Source organism: Lygodium microphyllum, chromosome 17 (assembly GCF_053477565.2).
Source record: "Lygodium microphyllum isolate KBCC chromosome 17, Lygodium_microphyllum_v1.1.10, whole genome shotgun sequence".
Classification (NCBI taxonomy): Eukaryota; Viridiplantae; Streptophyta; class Polypodiopsida; order Schizaeales; family Lygodiaceae; genus Lygodium; species Lygodium microphyllum.
Window position 1 is genome coordinate 56,732,312 of NC_141151.1, and position 13,579 is coordinate 56,745,890.

Consider the following 13,579-nt stretch of genomic DNA (forward strand, 5'->3'; position numbering starts at 1 on the left):
GCATTCTTTTTTTCAAAGACATATTGTAATTCTTGATATTCGTCTGGTAGCTTGACTGACTCATTCTTACTAGATTCTTGAGCTGGTATATGACATATTATGTAGGTCGGTTCCTGCTTTGTTGTGTGCATAAAGCATCTGGCTCCTAAATATACTGACTTTCCTTGATTTTCACGAGATGTGATTTTCTACTTAACCTAATCAATTTCTAGATTGTGTTTCTTTAGCCAAGGCATCCCAAGGATGATTGGATTTGTGGGACTAGATAATTTTAAGTATACATGAGATTTGTAATCACCAAGAGTTACCATGAGTGGTCGGGTTTCCTTGGTAATATCTCCAGATACTAGAGGTCTTCCATCCACAACTTCAGCTATTACAAGATTGGTCTTTTGGAGTACTGAAATATGATATCTATTCACAAAGCCATCATCAATGAAACATGTGGAGACCCTGGAGTCAACCAAGGCTGTGAGGGAAAGGTTTTTCTCAACAAGATCATCTGGACTGTGACAAGGAAAGCTCCATGGGTGTGGCTAGGATCAAGAGACCCTTTCGCCTCCATGGTGCTCAGTAGGGCTGAAAGGAGTCTTGCCAAACTCTTATAGGAGCACTACACCGTGCTCGAGAGACTAGACTAGATGCTAAATTTGTTACAAGAACTCTGATTACAAGATAATCCCACGTAGGGGTACAAGGTATAATGATAACTTAACAAGATACGGAAAATCCCACAACCCGGGACCATAGGTATAAACAATAGGACTTGATAGGATATGAAGAATCCCACAACCCGGGACCATACGTATGGATACGAGATATCAAAAATACAAGATCTCCCTCGACGGGGATGAACAAGATACAAAACAATACTAGACAAGAGCTCATACTACAAGATTACAAGGTGACAAGACAACAAGAGTATAATCGAAGACAAGACAAGACTAGATACCATGACTCGACAAGAACTAGAACTGGAACTCAAAGTTACTTACTTGGAGGTTTCAACTCCTTGAGCTCCCAAGACTGGCATTGGCAAGATTGAGGAGTTTTATGGCGAGCCCCTCCTTTTATAGAAGTTGGAGGGTAGCCAAAGTTCTTCTAGAATATTTTATGATGACATCATTGACGATGCAAGCGATGGCATGGTATATCTTCTAGAAGGTTCTATGATGGCATGGCAAGGGGGATTTGGATGGTTAGCTCGAGGATGTCCAATTAAGGGTGCATTCACATGGGGTGTGGATTTATATTACATGAACGACAATTAATCCGTACACTTGATCATGGCATGTCCCTGACACTATCTACGATCAAATTGTGCCATACTTGTGCCTCGTACCTGATTTGCTTTGGAATACACATGAAGATCGCCACGTGGAATGTGTGAGGGATTTGCTCTCGCCACAAGCAACATGCCCTGTGGACTGTATTGCACGAGAATCAGTGGGATGTCTTGTGTGGTGTTGAGCACAAGAGTCACGGTGAAGCAGGAAAAGTTGTGGATTGCCATGGCTTTCGTTTGTTCTATGCAAGGACACATGTCAGGCAGTATTCTGGGGTGCTTATGATTGTACATGAAAAATATCAGCCGGTTCTTATTAAGAATGATGTACATGGCCGCTTTGTGGTCATTGAAGTTTTATTCGAAGGAGAGATCTTATGGTTGCTTGGCCTCTATGCTCCCAATGATCCTTTAGCTTACCGGGAGCTTTGGCATACTCTGCAGACTTCCTTGTCTCTTGGCAGACGGGGTTTTTTGATGGGAGATTTCAATATGTGTGTTGATTCTTCACAGTCCACATCAGAGCATTCGGTAATGGATGCACCAGAACGTCGTATATGGCAGGACTTGGCTCTTACCGTTCTTCAGCAAGATCTCTGGTCCTAGCTGCACCCTTCTTCTACGGGGTTTACTTTCCATTCTGCCCAGTATGCTACAACATGGTCGCGATTAGACCGCATTTACATCATGCAGAATGATGATTTCCTTCCTGAGATGCTCGAAATGAAAGTGTTGGCCCTCTCCAGCTTGAGCTCCTTGCACATCCCATTGCACCTTTCAAGCAATTTTTGGATAGACTCCCTTTGCGTTTTAACTCGTCTTATTTGAAGCATGCAATCTTTCAAGGCTATATGCAGCAATTGATTGATCGATTCCTATTGGATTTCTCATCTCAGGGCACTGCTTCGTTTGAAAGATTGCTCTCTAATGTGCAGCGGGTTGCTCGGCAGTATGGGATTCATCATGCCTCTCTTTCTCGGCGGCGTCGACAAGCAGCAGAGGATCTCCTGGCGTTGGTTCATTCTTTGCTGGTGGACACTCAAGACGATGTATTTCTGCAGTCACTGGCAATGCGTCTGGCTGATCTTAGTAAAGAGTTTCTAATAAAAACTTTTCAGCAGGTCAAATTGCAACATCTGACAGAGACTTTGCAAGATAGTGCATGTCAGACTCATAAGTTCTTTCGAGCTCTCCATGCCTCTCCTGCTCGCGAGAATATGACTAGACTCCAAGATGCAGACGGGCAAATGGTCCTTGATCTGCAGACTATTGTGGATATGTGTAGGAATTATTTCCTCGACCTTCTTGGTTCCACTTCTCCTCCTTCAGGCCAAACTGCTCATGCTCATTCGGTTTTTTATGATCTAGTCCGCAATTAGGTTCCGCAGGAAATGCAATCTACTCTGGAGGCAGATATTTGTGAGGAGGAGGTTATGGACATTCTGTTACACTTGCCCAAGGATAAAAGTCCTGGTTGGGATGGTCTCACCAATGAGTTCTTTGAGTTTTTTGCCACCCAGCTCGCGAAACCATTGACGGCTTTGTTTCAGCAGGTGTGGGAAATGGGGGTCATGCCGTCCTCATGGAAAGAAGGTCTTATTAAACTGCTTCCAAAAGTTCCTTCGCCGTCCATGTTGAAACAGTGGCGTCCAATTTCTTTGATGGGTTCTATGTATAAAATCTTTTCCAAAGTAATGGCGAACCGGCTCCATAAGCATCTTCCTGCCATTGTGCATCCTCTCCAATATGGTTTCATTAAGGGCAGAAACATTTTGCACAATGTATTAAATGCGCAACTGGCGATTGATTATGCAAGGCATTCTAATCAGCAGGTTGTACTGGTTCAATTGGACCTGGAAAAGGCTTTTGATTATCTGGACTGGTCTTTCATTGCAGAACTTATGTCTACCATGGGCTTTGGTGCTCGGATGTCTCGTCTGATCTACACTATCAGTGATGCAGCGTCTTCGCGCGTCATGCTGAATGAAGGAGTTACCAAGCCAATTGTCCTTGCCCGCTCTGTCAAACAGGGGTGCCCTTTGAGTCCCCTCTTCTTTGCCTTTGAGACTCATCCAGTTTTTTCGATGTTATCTCACATGGCAGCTTCTTCTCAGTTGGCTGGATTGTTGCTTCCCGCTGGACAGCACTTCATTAGTCAATCCTTGGCTGATGACAGCTTTATGATTCTACGTGCGGACAAGGATAACCTTCGTAAAGCATTAGATGTTTGGGCTCTCTTTGGTCAAGCTTCCGGTCTTCGCATCAACGCTTTGAAATCAGCCCTTCTTAGCTGCACGGAGTCGGATTTGCAGTCATTGGACTGGCAGGGAATGGTTCTTCCCAGTGGCTCCATTGTCAGGCATCTTGGGTACCCTTTGGCTGTTGATGTTCCCCCAAAGCAGCTACTACAGTGGATTTCACAGAAACTGGCGGCTAAGTTTATGTATTGGAAGTCTCAGGCCTAGCCCTTCCCTATTCGCCTCAAAGTAGCCCAAACAATTATGTTGCCAATGCTCACATATTTCTTGCCATTGCTGCCCTGGACTACTACTACACTGAATGCTCTTACTCAGTCTATTCGTTTCATGTTATGGAAGAAGGATTCTTTACATGCAGGCATTTCCTGGATTTCTTGGTCGCATGCGTGCACCCCCAAACGCACGGGTGGAGAGGCTATTTTAGATGCCCAAACTCATATGCTAGCGCTCCGTTGGTCTCTTTTTCGTGACATGTGCTCGGATCATCATCCATGGGTCCTTATAGCCCGTTATTTTATTGAGGATCACGGGCTTCTGCATGGTAACACTCAAATCCGGGGTTCTTGGTGCCATGTTCTTAATGCCAATTCTCGCTTCTCCAGTTCTTCTTCATCTCTGCTTGCCCATTTGTTGTGTTCATGGAGACAGGTCCTCCGGAAGGTGCAGTGGCATCCAGCAGAGGATCGTTTAGCTACTAATTCTTTTCAATCAGAACTGTTGGCAGTCTCGCGGTTAATTTCGTGGGAAGGTAAATATGAGCTTCGACCAAAATTCAACCGCACGGCACGTATGGGCTTAACTTCGGTAGCGGATGCCACCCTTGCCAGTCGCAATGTGTTGATATCGTTTCGTACAGCCAGGAGGCTTTTTAGGATCCCTCGTGGATACAGGTATTTATGGGAACAGCTTTTGATGGTGCTCCAAAGCAAACAACCCTTTCCTGCCCTTGCTACGGATCATCCCTGGCAGGACTGGGACTTTGCAGGCCGACTCAATTTAGAAAAGGCTTCAACAAACCAGATGTATCATCTTCTAATTAAATATCATCAATGGCTGGTTACTAAAGCTAATACTCTATGGGGATTGCATAAATCCAGGTCATGGTGGAGGGTAACGGTGATGGAGGGCTGGTTGAACAAGACACCCTTCAAATATAAGGTCTTTCTTTGGAGGGTGATGATTGGTGGTCTTCCGCTTGCTTCAGCCCTTTCCAAGCGTCGAATCTCCAACGGCAACTGTTTCTTTTGCACCACCACTGTGGAATCTGCCCGTCATCGTTTTATTTCTTGCCCCATCTCTCAGAAAATCTGGTCATTCTTGTCAGTCGTCTGGCGAGCGGTGGTTGGTTTCTTGCTACGCCCATTTGATTGGGTTTTTGCGCGGCCCAAATATCCCACACCGACACAACCTCATATGAAGATTTTGTTTCACTTTCTTCGATATTGGGGCTGTTGGCATAACTGGACCATTCGGAATGCTTTTTTTTTTAATTCCGCCTTTAATGTTCAGCGGCGTATTGCGCGGCTTAAAAGTCTCTTGTATTGGCAGATAGATCTTCTTCGGCACTCTGACATGCTCCCTCGGGAGGACTTACGTCCTAGCATATGGCAATTTCCTCTGTGTCTTTGCCATGACTTTGTAACTCTTTTGTTGTCTGGTTCTTGTAGAGAGTCAGTGTGTACACATGATGGGGTAGAGCCATCGTGTATCTTGTAATCATGCAAACTTGTACCTTTTTTCGTAATTAATACAATTACCTTTTACGAAAAAAAAAAGAGATTTGGGGTATGTAAAAGTGTGTTATGGAGAGGAAGCCTAAACAATACCTACAATTTACCCCAAATGGTCAGAAACAAGCACTTGAAACAATCGGACAGTTTTCATTCGACACCATCAGGCATCTCATACTGGACAAGACAAATCGCACGAGTTGACCCATCCGTCGGACGTGGACAACTAGGGAAATGACTACAAGGTCCTATGGGTGCCAAAGTTATGATTGAGGTTGATAAATGTACCTCCTACCTAGAGGAGGATACAAATACATCTCAGAATTGGGTGGGTCTCTTATTCAAAGGGCGCACCTCTTTGCAGTTCATGTGACTAGCAAAGGCAAAGCATTAACTTTTATGGTTGAGGAGGATGGCCATCTTCAATGTGAGGTCTTGGATTAGACAAAGTTCAATTGATGCTCTAGATAGAGGATCAAAGAGTAAGCCCAACTATGTGCTAATTAGATGGATGGAGACACTTAGCCTACCAAAAAAGGCCTCTCCAGAGATTATAGCGGGATCCAAGAGAGTGGGTGTGGAGGGACTCATTCCTCAATAGGTCAAGAAATCTGACGTTCCTTGGTTACACTACTAAGCTAGGGAGGAGGATCTAAATGAGTAAAATCAAAGTACAGCCAGCAACCACCTCTCATTGGTACAAGCAAGGCATCTCACATCTTTGTCTATCAGACTTTGGAAAAGACTAGATGATAACTTTAGGCCTAGAAATACATCCTTCTTCCTACGGTTCTTAGCTCACACAAGCTTAGCAGTTGGCACATGGCATGGGATAATGCAAAGTATGCAACAAGTGCTTGAGTTTCAGGGTCTTTGGGACCTCATTGTTGGTCTTGTGAACCTCACCTAGCCCACCCTAATTACATCCATCAATGGCGAGCTCACAATGCCACAACCAATGTCGAGCTGATGCAAGGTTTGCTTCTTGAGTTTCACTCTTAGTTATAGCACTTCCCTCTTGCATCAGAACATTGAAGTCATCTCATCGACTACTATGCGGCTACTCGGCGTGTAAACATCGACTTTGGGCTTCAGGAGTTAAGGGGATGATCTGAATGTCAAGTTGACCGAATATCAGTGTTTACTAGCGGAGTTTGCTACTACTGGCTCTCCAAAATCAAATGCCAATCAAGTCATGTTCTTCTTGAAGAAGTTGTTCGACAAATACTTCCATTTTATCCAACACATTATCTCACTGCTAGATTGCCGACCTTCTACAAGTTTGAGTGTCAATTCTTACATTGCACGAGGCTGCATGATCAAGTCCACAAGAAGTTCTCTACTCACATCTATTCAGATAAGCGAGGGTGGGTTGCCTTTTCTTCGGGAGAAAAAACCACCAGTGGCAAAAATTCCCAAGATGTGAAGGCAAGTCAAATCAAGGGTGACACCACTTCCTCTAATGAAAACAAAGAAACATGACCCCTTTGGCAACTAGTTCCTAAGCAAAAAAGGTTTTGCACACACTGCCAAAGGTCAACCATGTGGACAAGGAGTGTCGTATACCAAGGCCCAAGGTTTACCACCTACAAAACCACAACAGACTACTACGTCTACACAATTTCGTGGGGCTACCCTTCCTGTTGCTGCCCCATCTGCTCCTTCAGTCCCCACAGCTGCTAGACATGTGGCACACAAACAGCCTCAATAGCCATCCTTCTCTACTCTTGAGGGGTTGACTAATTGGTCTGCTAGCACCAATCCCATTGCACTTTATGGATCCACATCACATTTTCCTTCTTCGAGGACTACCTCATCACCTCGTCACGCGTTTCACTGGTTGCTACCTGCTAGTGGGCATACGCAATGGTGGCCATCCTCTTAGCTTTTTCTCATTATCGCACTCTTAGGACTTTAGGCTATAGAGTCGAGCCCATAGGAGTCTTGTCTTTTTCCCTTTCATTCTTAAGTCTTCCGTTGCATTTACACACATATACATATCTGCATTATTGCACTTGTTCATTTAGTTAATTTTTCATTTCAGTTTTGTTTTTAGAGCATCTCACTATTGACCTTTGTGATTGCAGATATTGCTCTCTTTTGCAGAATTTGTTTTCACTACAGGGCTTACATGCAGGTTTATCTAGTCCTACCTAGGCTAGAGACATGGGATGTGCACCATTCCATTCATGGTTCCATCTACTTGGAGTTTTTCCTTTCTACCAGCATGGAGACTTACCCTCCCGAGGCGCATCGTACAGCATCTCTCTTGATGCTATCATGACAGTGACTTCTACCTCTCTCTTTCAGTCAGGATGCTTCTTCTTATCATGGTTCTCGGCACCACATGAAGACCGACATTTGGCTCCTCTTCCTCCTTCGGCGTCATGATTCAAGGTTGAGAGGATATTCCTACTCTTCTTGGTATTCTACAGGTTTTGGCACTTGTCTTCAACATAAGCCTTTCCACCCCCTATTCTACCTTCATCCTTTGCATTGCAAGATTTCATCATGTTTGTGCTAAGGCACTTGAGCAAGTGAACAATTTCCCCACTAGGGACACTATCCAAGTGGCACCTGCTGCATAAGCATTTCACAGCATGTAGCATACTCATTGTGCAAAGCACCACTAGATGGATCCTAAGCTATTTCTACTGGCGGTTTGTCCACCACACCACCATTACTTCCTCACCATTCCCTCGTCATCGACATCCTCGAGTGGATGGATAACTTGTCTATTTTGTGATAGGTTGGACCTAACCATCCCTTATCATTCTCCCATCTTCTCCTCAATCGACCACAAACCATCTCACACTTAAATACAAACAAAAAAGAAACAAAATCCGCATTTGTAGGGCTTGGTAGGTCACTAGACAGCCATGGAGCACCCTTTGTCCGATGCCTTGTCCTCTCATGGGTGACTACTTGGACTCCCTTGGTAAGATAAGCATCACCTCTGTAGTCTTGGTAAGCTACTGGGCAACCACCATGCACCCTTTGTTCCATGCCCTAGCTTCTTTGGGGTAGGACACCTTGGGCTAAATGGGTTGGCCTTCTTTTCTCACCTTGTTTTGGGCTTGAGACAAGGTGTTGAGCTAAGAAATGCATTCTATGCTAATTAGCCACTTAAACAGCCCCAAAACAAGCTTAATTTAATGAAAACTCTAAAATGGGGAGCAGTTCAAGAGAGTTCAATGAAACCCTAATTTGGAAGGGACCATCCTCATCTATAAATAGACAGGCTACCCCCATTCAACCTCAATCCCATCTGTGCAGGTTTCTCACCCTTGAGTGCAAATTTCAACCATCAGTCCACACATACGTGGCTGTCCAACCTCAACGATTGCAACGACACCTTCCGTTGCATCTATCGTTCCCCCATCAGCATTGGCGACAGTTTTGTGACCCTCCTCTGCTTGCGTTTACAGCTGCCTAACCTTGGCAACTGCATCTTCAACTTGTGTTTGGTGTCTCCACATTAGGCGCTAGCTCCTCCACATCATATGACAGCTTCCTCCATCAGGTGTGACAACTTCCTCCACATCAAGGGACAGTTGCCAGCCCTCTTCCACGCATGTCCTGCTTGCGTTTGGTGCTCCAAGCCCTCCTGACACTTGTGTTTGCTGCATCCTCTTCATCCTACACTCCAACTAGTGATCACAGACTTGGGATCCGTCTCCGGTGGACGTCACTCCCCAACACACTACTCTGCCCTTGGGCACACTATATACTCTTACTTTCATTTACAACATTCATTCACTTCAGAGTTGTGTTCTTTCTATCCCTTCTCTTTATGTTTGAGTTTCTGCGTTTGAGTTTTGAGTTTTGAGTTTAGGATTTGAGTTTTGTTTTCTGTGTTTGTGTTTGTCTCATTGTGCTTCTATCGTGGTTATACACTTTGTGTTTCCTTAGTGCAAACCCTAGTGGTGCCTCCACAGTCTTCTTCACTAGAGACACTCCTTACTATTGAAGAAGGAAACCATCTAAAGGACAAATAGACACCTTGGATGCTATTTTACCCTGCTCAAAGTATTTTTTGGATTTTTAAAGGCACCCCACATTAACCTTGGAGGTTTTACTATGCTTCCTAACGTAAGGTACTTTACTTGTGGGATTGCCCTATAGTCCAAGAAGTACAAAGGAGAGCCCTCAACATGATCTTTCATGGCACACATCTCTTTTCCCATCATTGGACAGCACCTTAGCAAGATTCCCACTTGAAATTACTAGCAAGCATAGTGGACCCAAGGATATTGCCATAGATAGGAGTTGATTGCTAGCATTATTTCTTGGTACATCTAGACTACGAGATGTAGCCATACTATAGATCTTCTAGATGTATCCCACAACAAAGACTCTTTCAAGGATCTAGACATTTAAAATCCCAATATGGGAGAGGATATAAGGAAGCTCTGAGGAGGAGGAGGAGCAGGAGGAGAGATGCCACCACTCATATGATCTAGCATCATAGCACACCAAATTCATTCTTCACACAATTACTGCATTTGTCATGTATCTAACTACTCTATAGAGGGTTCTTTGTACTTTGTATTTTGCCTCACAAGGATCTTCTCCAAGATGTTATTAATAGAGCATTCTCTTCTTGGGAAAAAAGGAGAACAATTTTTTGATTCATATGTATTGCAATTATTTTTGGCTTTGCACATGGCTTTCACACTGCATCATTATAAGGAAAAATTGCAACAACCACATATACCCAATATAGACAAAACATAATAGATGGAAATGGTGTGCCATCGTTTAAAATAGCTATCACTTTTCAGAATATTTAATATTGATGGAAAGAAATGAGGTAACAAACAAACCGTTACCTCTTTAAAACCTTTTGCTGAATCTTTTGCAATCTCAACAATAACAATCTCTGCCACAACAAAAAATATCACAAGCCAATTTCTGTTTTAAGTCGGCTCATTGACTCTTCAATATGAAATATAAGTGTTAACTTTGAGGAGAAAAGACAGCCTTTGGCCTCTTTCCAAATCTAATTTGAAATCTCTTGACAAGTTGCAAACACCAAAAGCATAGGGAAAACATCATCCCTCCCATCTACATAATGCCACAGCCATAGAAAATTGAAATCATTGGAACACAAACAAGCTGATTCTGCAGTAAAATGTAATCTTAGAGAGGATCTACGATATACACCACTAGACACACATGTAGACACTTTTATAAGTGTGAAACCAATCTCCTAATAATGTTAATTTATGCAAGTGTAAGCAAGCTCTCAATCAAAAGCATCCGTTTTCCCCTCTATACCTGCAATCACCCTGTCTGCACAGCAAGCAATAGACAGGCTCAACCACTGTCAGCAACTCTACCAAGTGGAACTTACACTAATAATTAACTTTGGACTAACACAACTTGATTTATGTGACAGAAACTATATGTTTCAGGACCAATAAATGGTCACCAAACACCTCAAATTTGGATCAGAAAACAGAGATAGGATGGGGAAGTAGCTGCTGAAGAACCAACAGCAACATGCAGTTGGCCAATCTTGATGTAGAATGACTAATAGATGCTTACTAGCAAACTAGAGAAGAAAATGAGCAGATAAGGCAAGAAATAAAGCTCCAATATATCAAAAGGACAAACACATGGTGCACATCCTTCTGTCAATCAGTGGATAGTTATCCAATAGTCACCGTTGTAATATATTGCTCTAAGGTGCAGAAGCTACATTCAAGAACTCTCTCTCGTTTTTCTTTTCATAAAAAGAACTCTCTCTCTCTCTTTTTTTTTTGTAAAAGGTAATTGTATTAATTACGAAAAAAAGGTACAAGATTACATGATTACATGATTACAAGAGACACGAGGGCCCTAGGCCAACATGTGGGAAATCCCCGTACTAATCCACGAAAAAGGTTACACCAATCATGGCAACGACCCAGAGGCAATTGCCATATGCCAGGGAAGCAAATCCTCCCGAGGGAGCAAGTCCGAGTGCCGGATGAGATCTATCTGCCAATGCAAGAGCCCTTTAAGCCTAGCAATGTGTCTCGGTACATTAGAGGCCGAATCAAAGAGAAAAGCATTGTGCGTGGTCCAAATGTGCCAGCATCCCCAGTATCTGAAAAAGTGAAACAAGATCTTCATATGTAACTGTGGCGATGTGGGGTTCTTTGGGCGCACAAAAACCCAATCGAAAGGAGTGAGCGAGGACCCCACCACTACGCGCCAGATTTGCGACAAGAGTGACCAGATATTCTTGGCAAGCGGGCAAGAAAGAAATCGATGTCGGGCCGATTCCGCAGTAGTGGTACAGAAGAAACAATTGCCATTCGAGATTCTACGCTTGGAAAGGGCTGAGGCAAGAGGAAGACCACCAATCATTACCCGCCAAAGAAAGACCTTGCATTTGAAAGGTGCCCTATTCAGGCAGCCCTCCATGACCGTTGCCTTCCACCATGCCTGCGATTTCCCCAGTCCCCAAACAGTATTAGCTTTCACACCCAGCCATTGGTGATCTTGAATGAGAAGATGATACACCTGATTAGTAGAGGCCTTTTCCAGACTGAACCGGCCTGCAAGGTCCCAGCCTGCCAAGGACGATCCACAGCCAGGGCAGGAAAGGGTTGCCGATCCTGAAGCTCCGACAAAAGCTGTTCCCATAAACCACGATATCCGCGCGGGATCCTGAAAAGTCTCCTAGCAGTCCGAAACGATGCGAGGACATTGCGAGTGGCAAGGGTAGCATCCGCAATCGAAGTCACACCTAAACGGGCCATGCAGTTAAATCTCGGTCGGAGTTGATGTTTGTCTTCCCATGAAAGTAATCTCGAGACTGCCAACAATTCCAGCTGAAAGGAGTTAGTCTGCAAGCGGTCCCCCACTGGATGCCAACGGGCCTTTTGAAGCACCACTTTCCAAGAGCCGACCAAGTGCAGCAACAGAGGGGAAGAGGGACTGGAGAATCGAGAGTCAGCATTAAGAACATGCCACCAGGAGGCCCGAAGTCGTGTATTACCATGGCGTAGCCCGCTGTCCTCAAGAAAATAACGGGCTATAATGGTCCACGGGTGATGATCCACACACATGGCACGAAAAAGAGACCAACGAAGAGCCAACATATGAGTTTTTGCATCCAAAATAGCTCCACCACCCATGCGTTTAGGGGTACATGTATGTGACCACGAAATCCACGAAATTCCTGCCTGCAGTGAATCCTTCTTCCATAGCATGAAACGAATGGGATGAGTGAGAGCTTTCAAAGTAGTAGGCGTCCACGGCAGCAATGGCACGAAATACATTAGCATTGGCAACATAATTGTCTGAGCCACTTTGAGGCGGACATGGAATGGCCACCCTTGCGACTTCCAATACATAAACTTCGCCGCCAGTTTTTGTGAAATCCACTCAGTAGTTCCTTTGGCCGTACATCCACCCCCAATGGGTATCCAAGATGCCTTACAATGGAGCCACGAGAAACCACCTGGCCCTGCCAGCCTAATGACTTTAAATCAGGCTCCGTGCAACTGAGTATGGCTGATTTAGAGGCGTTGATGCGAAGACCAGAGGCCTGACCAAAGAGTGTCCAAACACCTAATGCCTTTCGAATATTGTCCCTGTCCGCCCGCAAAATAATAAAGGTATCATCAGCCCAAGATTGGCTAATAAAGTGCTGTCCCAAAGGAAGAGACAATCCTGCCAGCTGCGCAGAAGCCGCCATTGAGGATAACATTGAAAGGACCGGGTGTGTTGCCAGGGCAAAGAAGAGAGGACTCAAAGGGCAACCCTGCCTGACCGAGCGTGCAAGGACAAATGGCTCTGTAACACCACCATTGAGCATAACTCTTGAAGAAGCCGCAGCACTAATGGTGTAGATCAATCGGGACATCCGAATACCGAAACCCATAGCATACATGAGATCTACAATGAAAGACCAGTCCACATAGTCAAAAGCCTTTTCCAAATCCAATTGAATCAATACCACTTCCTGACTGGAGTGCCACGCATAGTCAATAGCCATTTGCACATTTAAAATATTATGCAGAATGTTGCGGCCCTTAATGAAACCATATTGGAGAGGATGCACAATAGCTGGAAGGTGCTTGTGAAGCCGATTCGCCAGCACTTTGGAGAAGATTTTATACATCGAGCCCATCAAAGAAATTGGTCTCCAGTGTTGCAACGTTGACAGCGAAGGGACCTTTGGAATCAGTTTGATAAGGCCTTGTTTCCATGAGGAAGGCATGACCCCTCTTTCCCAAACCTGCTGAAACATAACCGCCAATGGTTTCACTAGCTGCGTGGCTGAGTTCTCAAAGAATTCATTAGTGAGC

At 44.4% G+C, this 13,579-nt stretch overlaps 1 protein-coding gene across 12 annotated transcripts in view; it reads right to left on the minus strand.

Annotated features, from left to right (window-relative positions):
• The window catches only part of LOC148021915 (uncharacterized), a 198,220-nt gene that overhangs the window by 110,547 nt on the left and 74,094 nt on the right, over positions 1-13,579 (minus strand). For 11 of the 12 annotated variants that reach the window (XM_087697437.1, XM_087697436.1, XM_087697435.1 and 8 more), the window contains one exon: positions 10,106-10,155. The exons of the other annotated variant lie outside the window; for it this stretch is intronic. In XM_087697437.1, the coding sequence (XP_087553563.1) occupies positions 10,106-10,155 (50 nt within the window). The remainder of the gene's footprint in view (positions 1-10,105; positions 10,156-13,579) is intronic. 12 annotated transcript variants of the gene reach the window in all.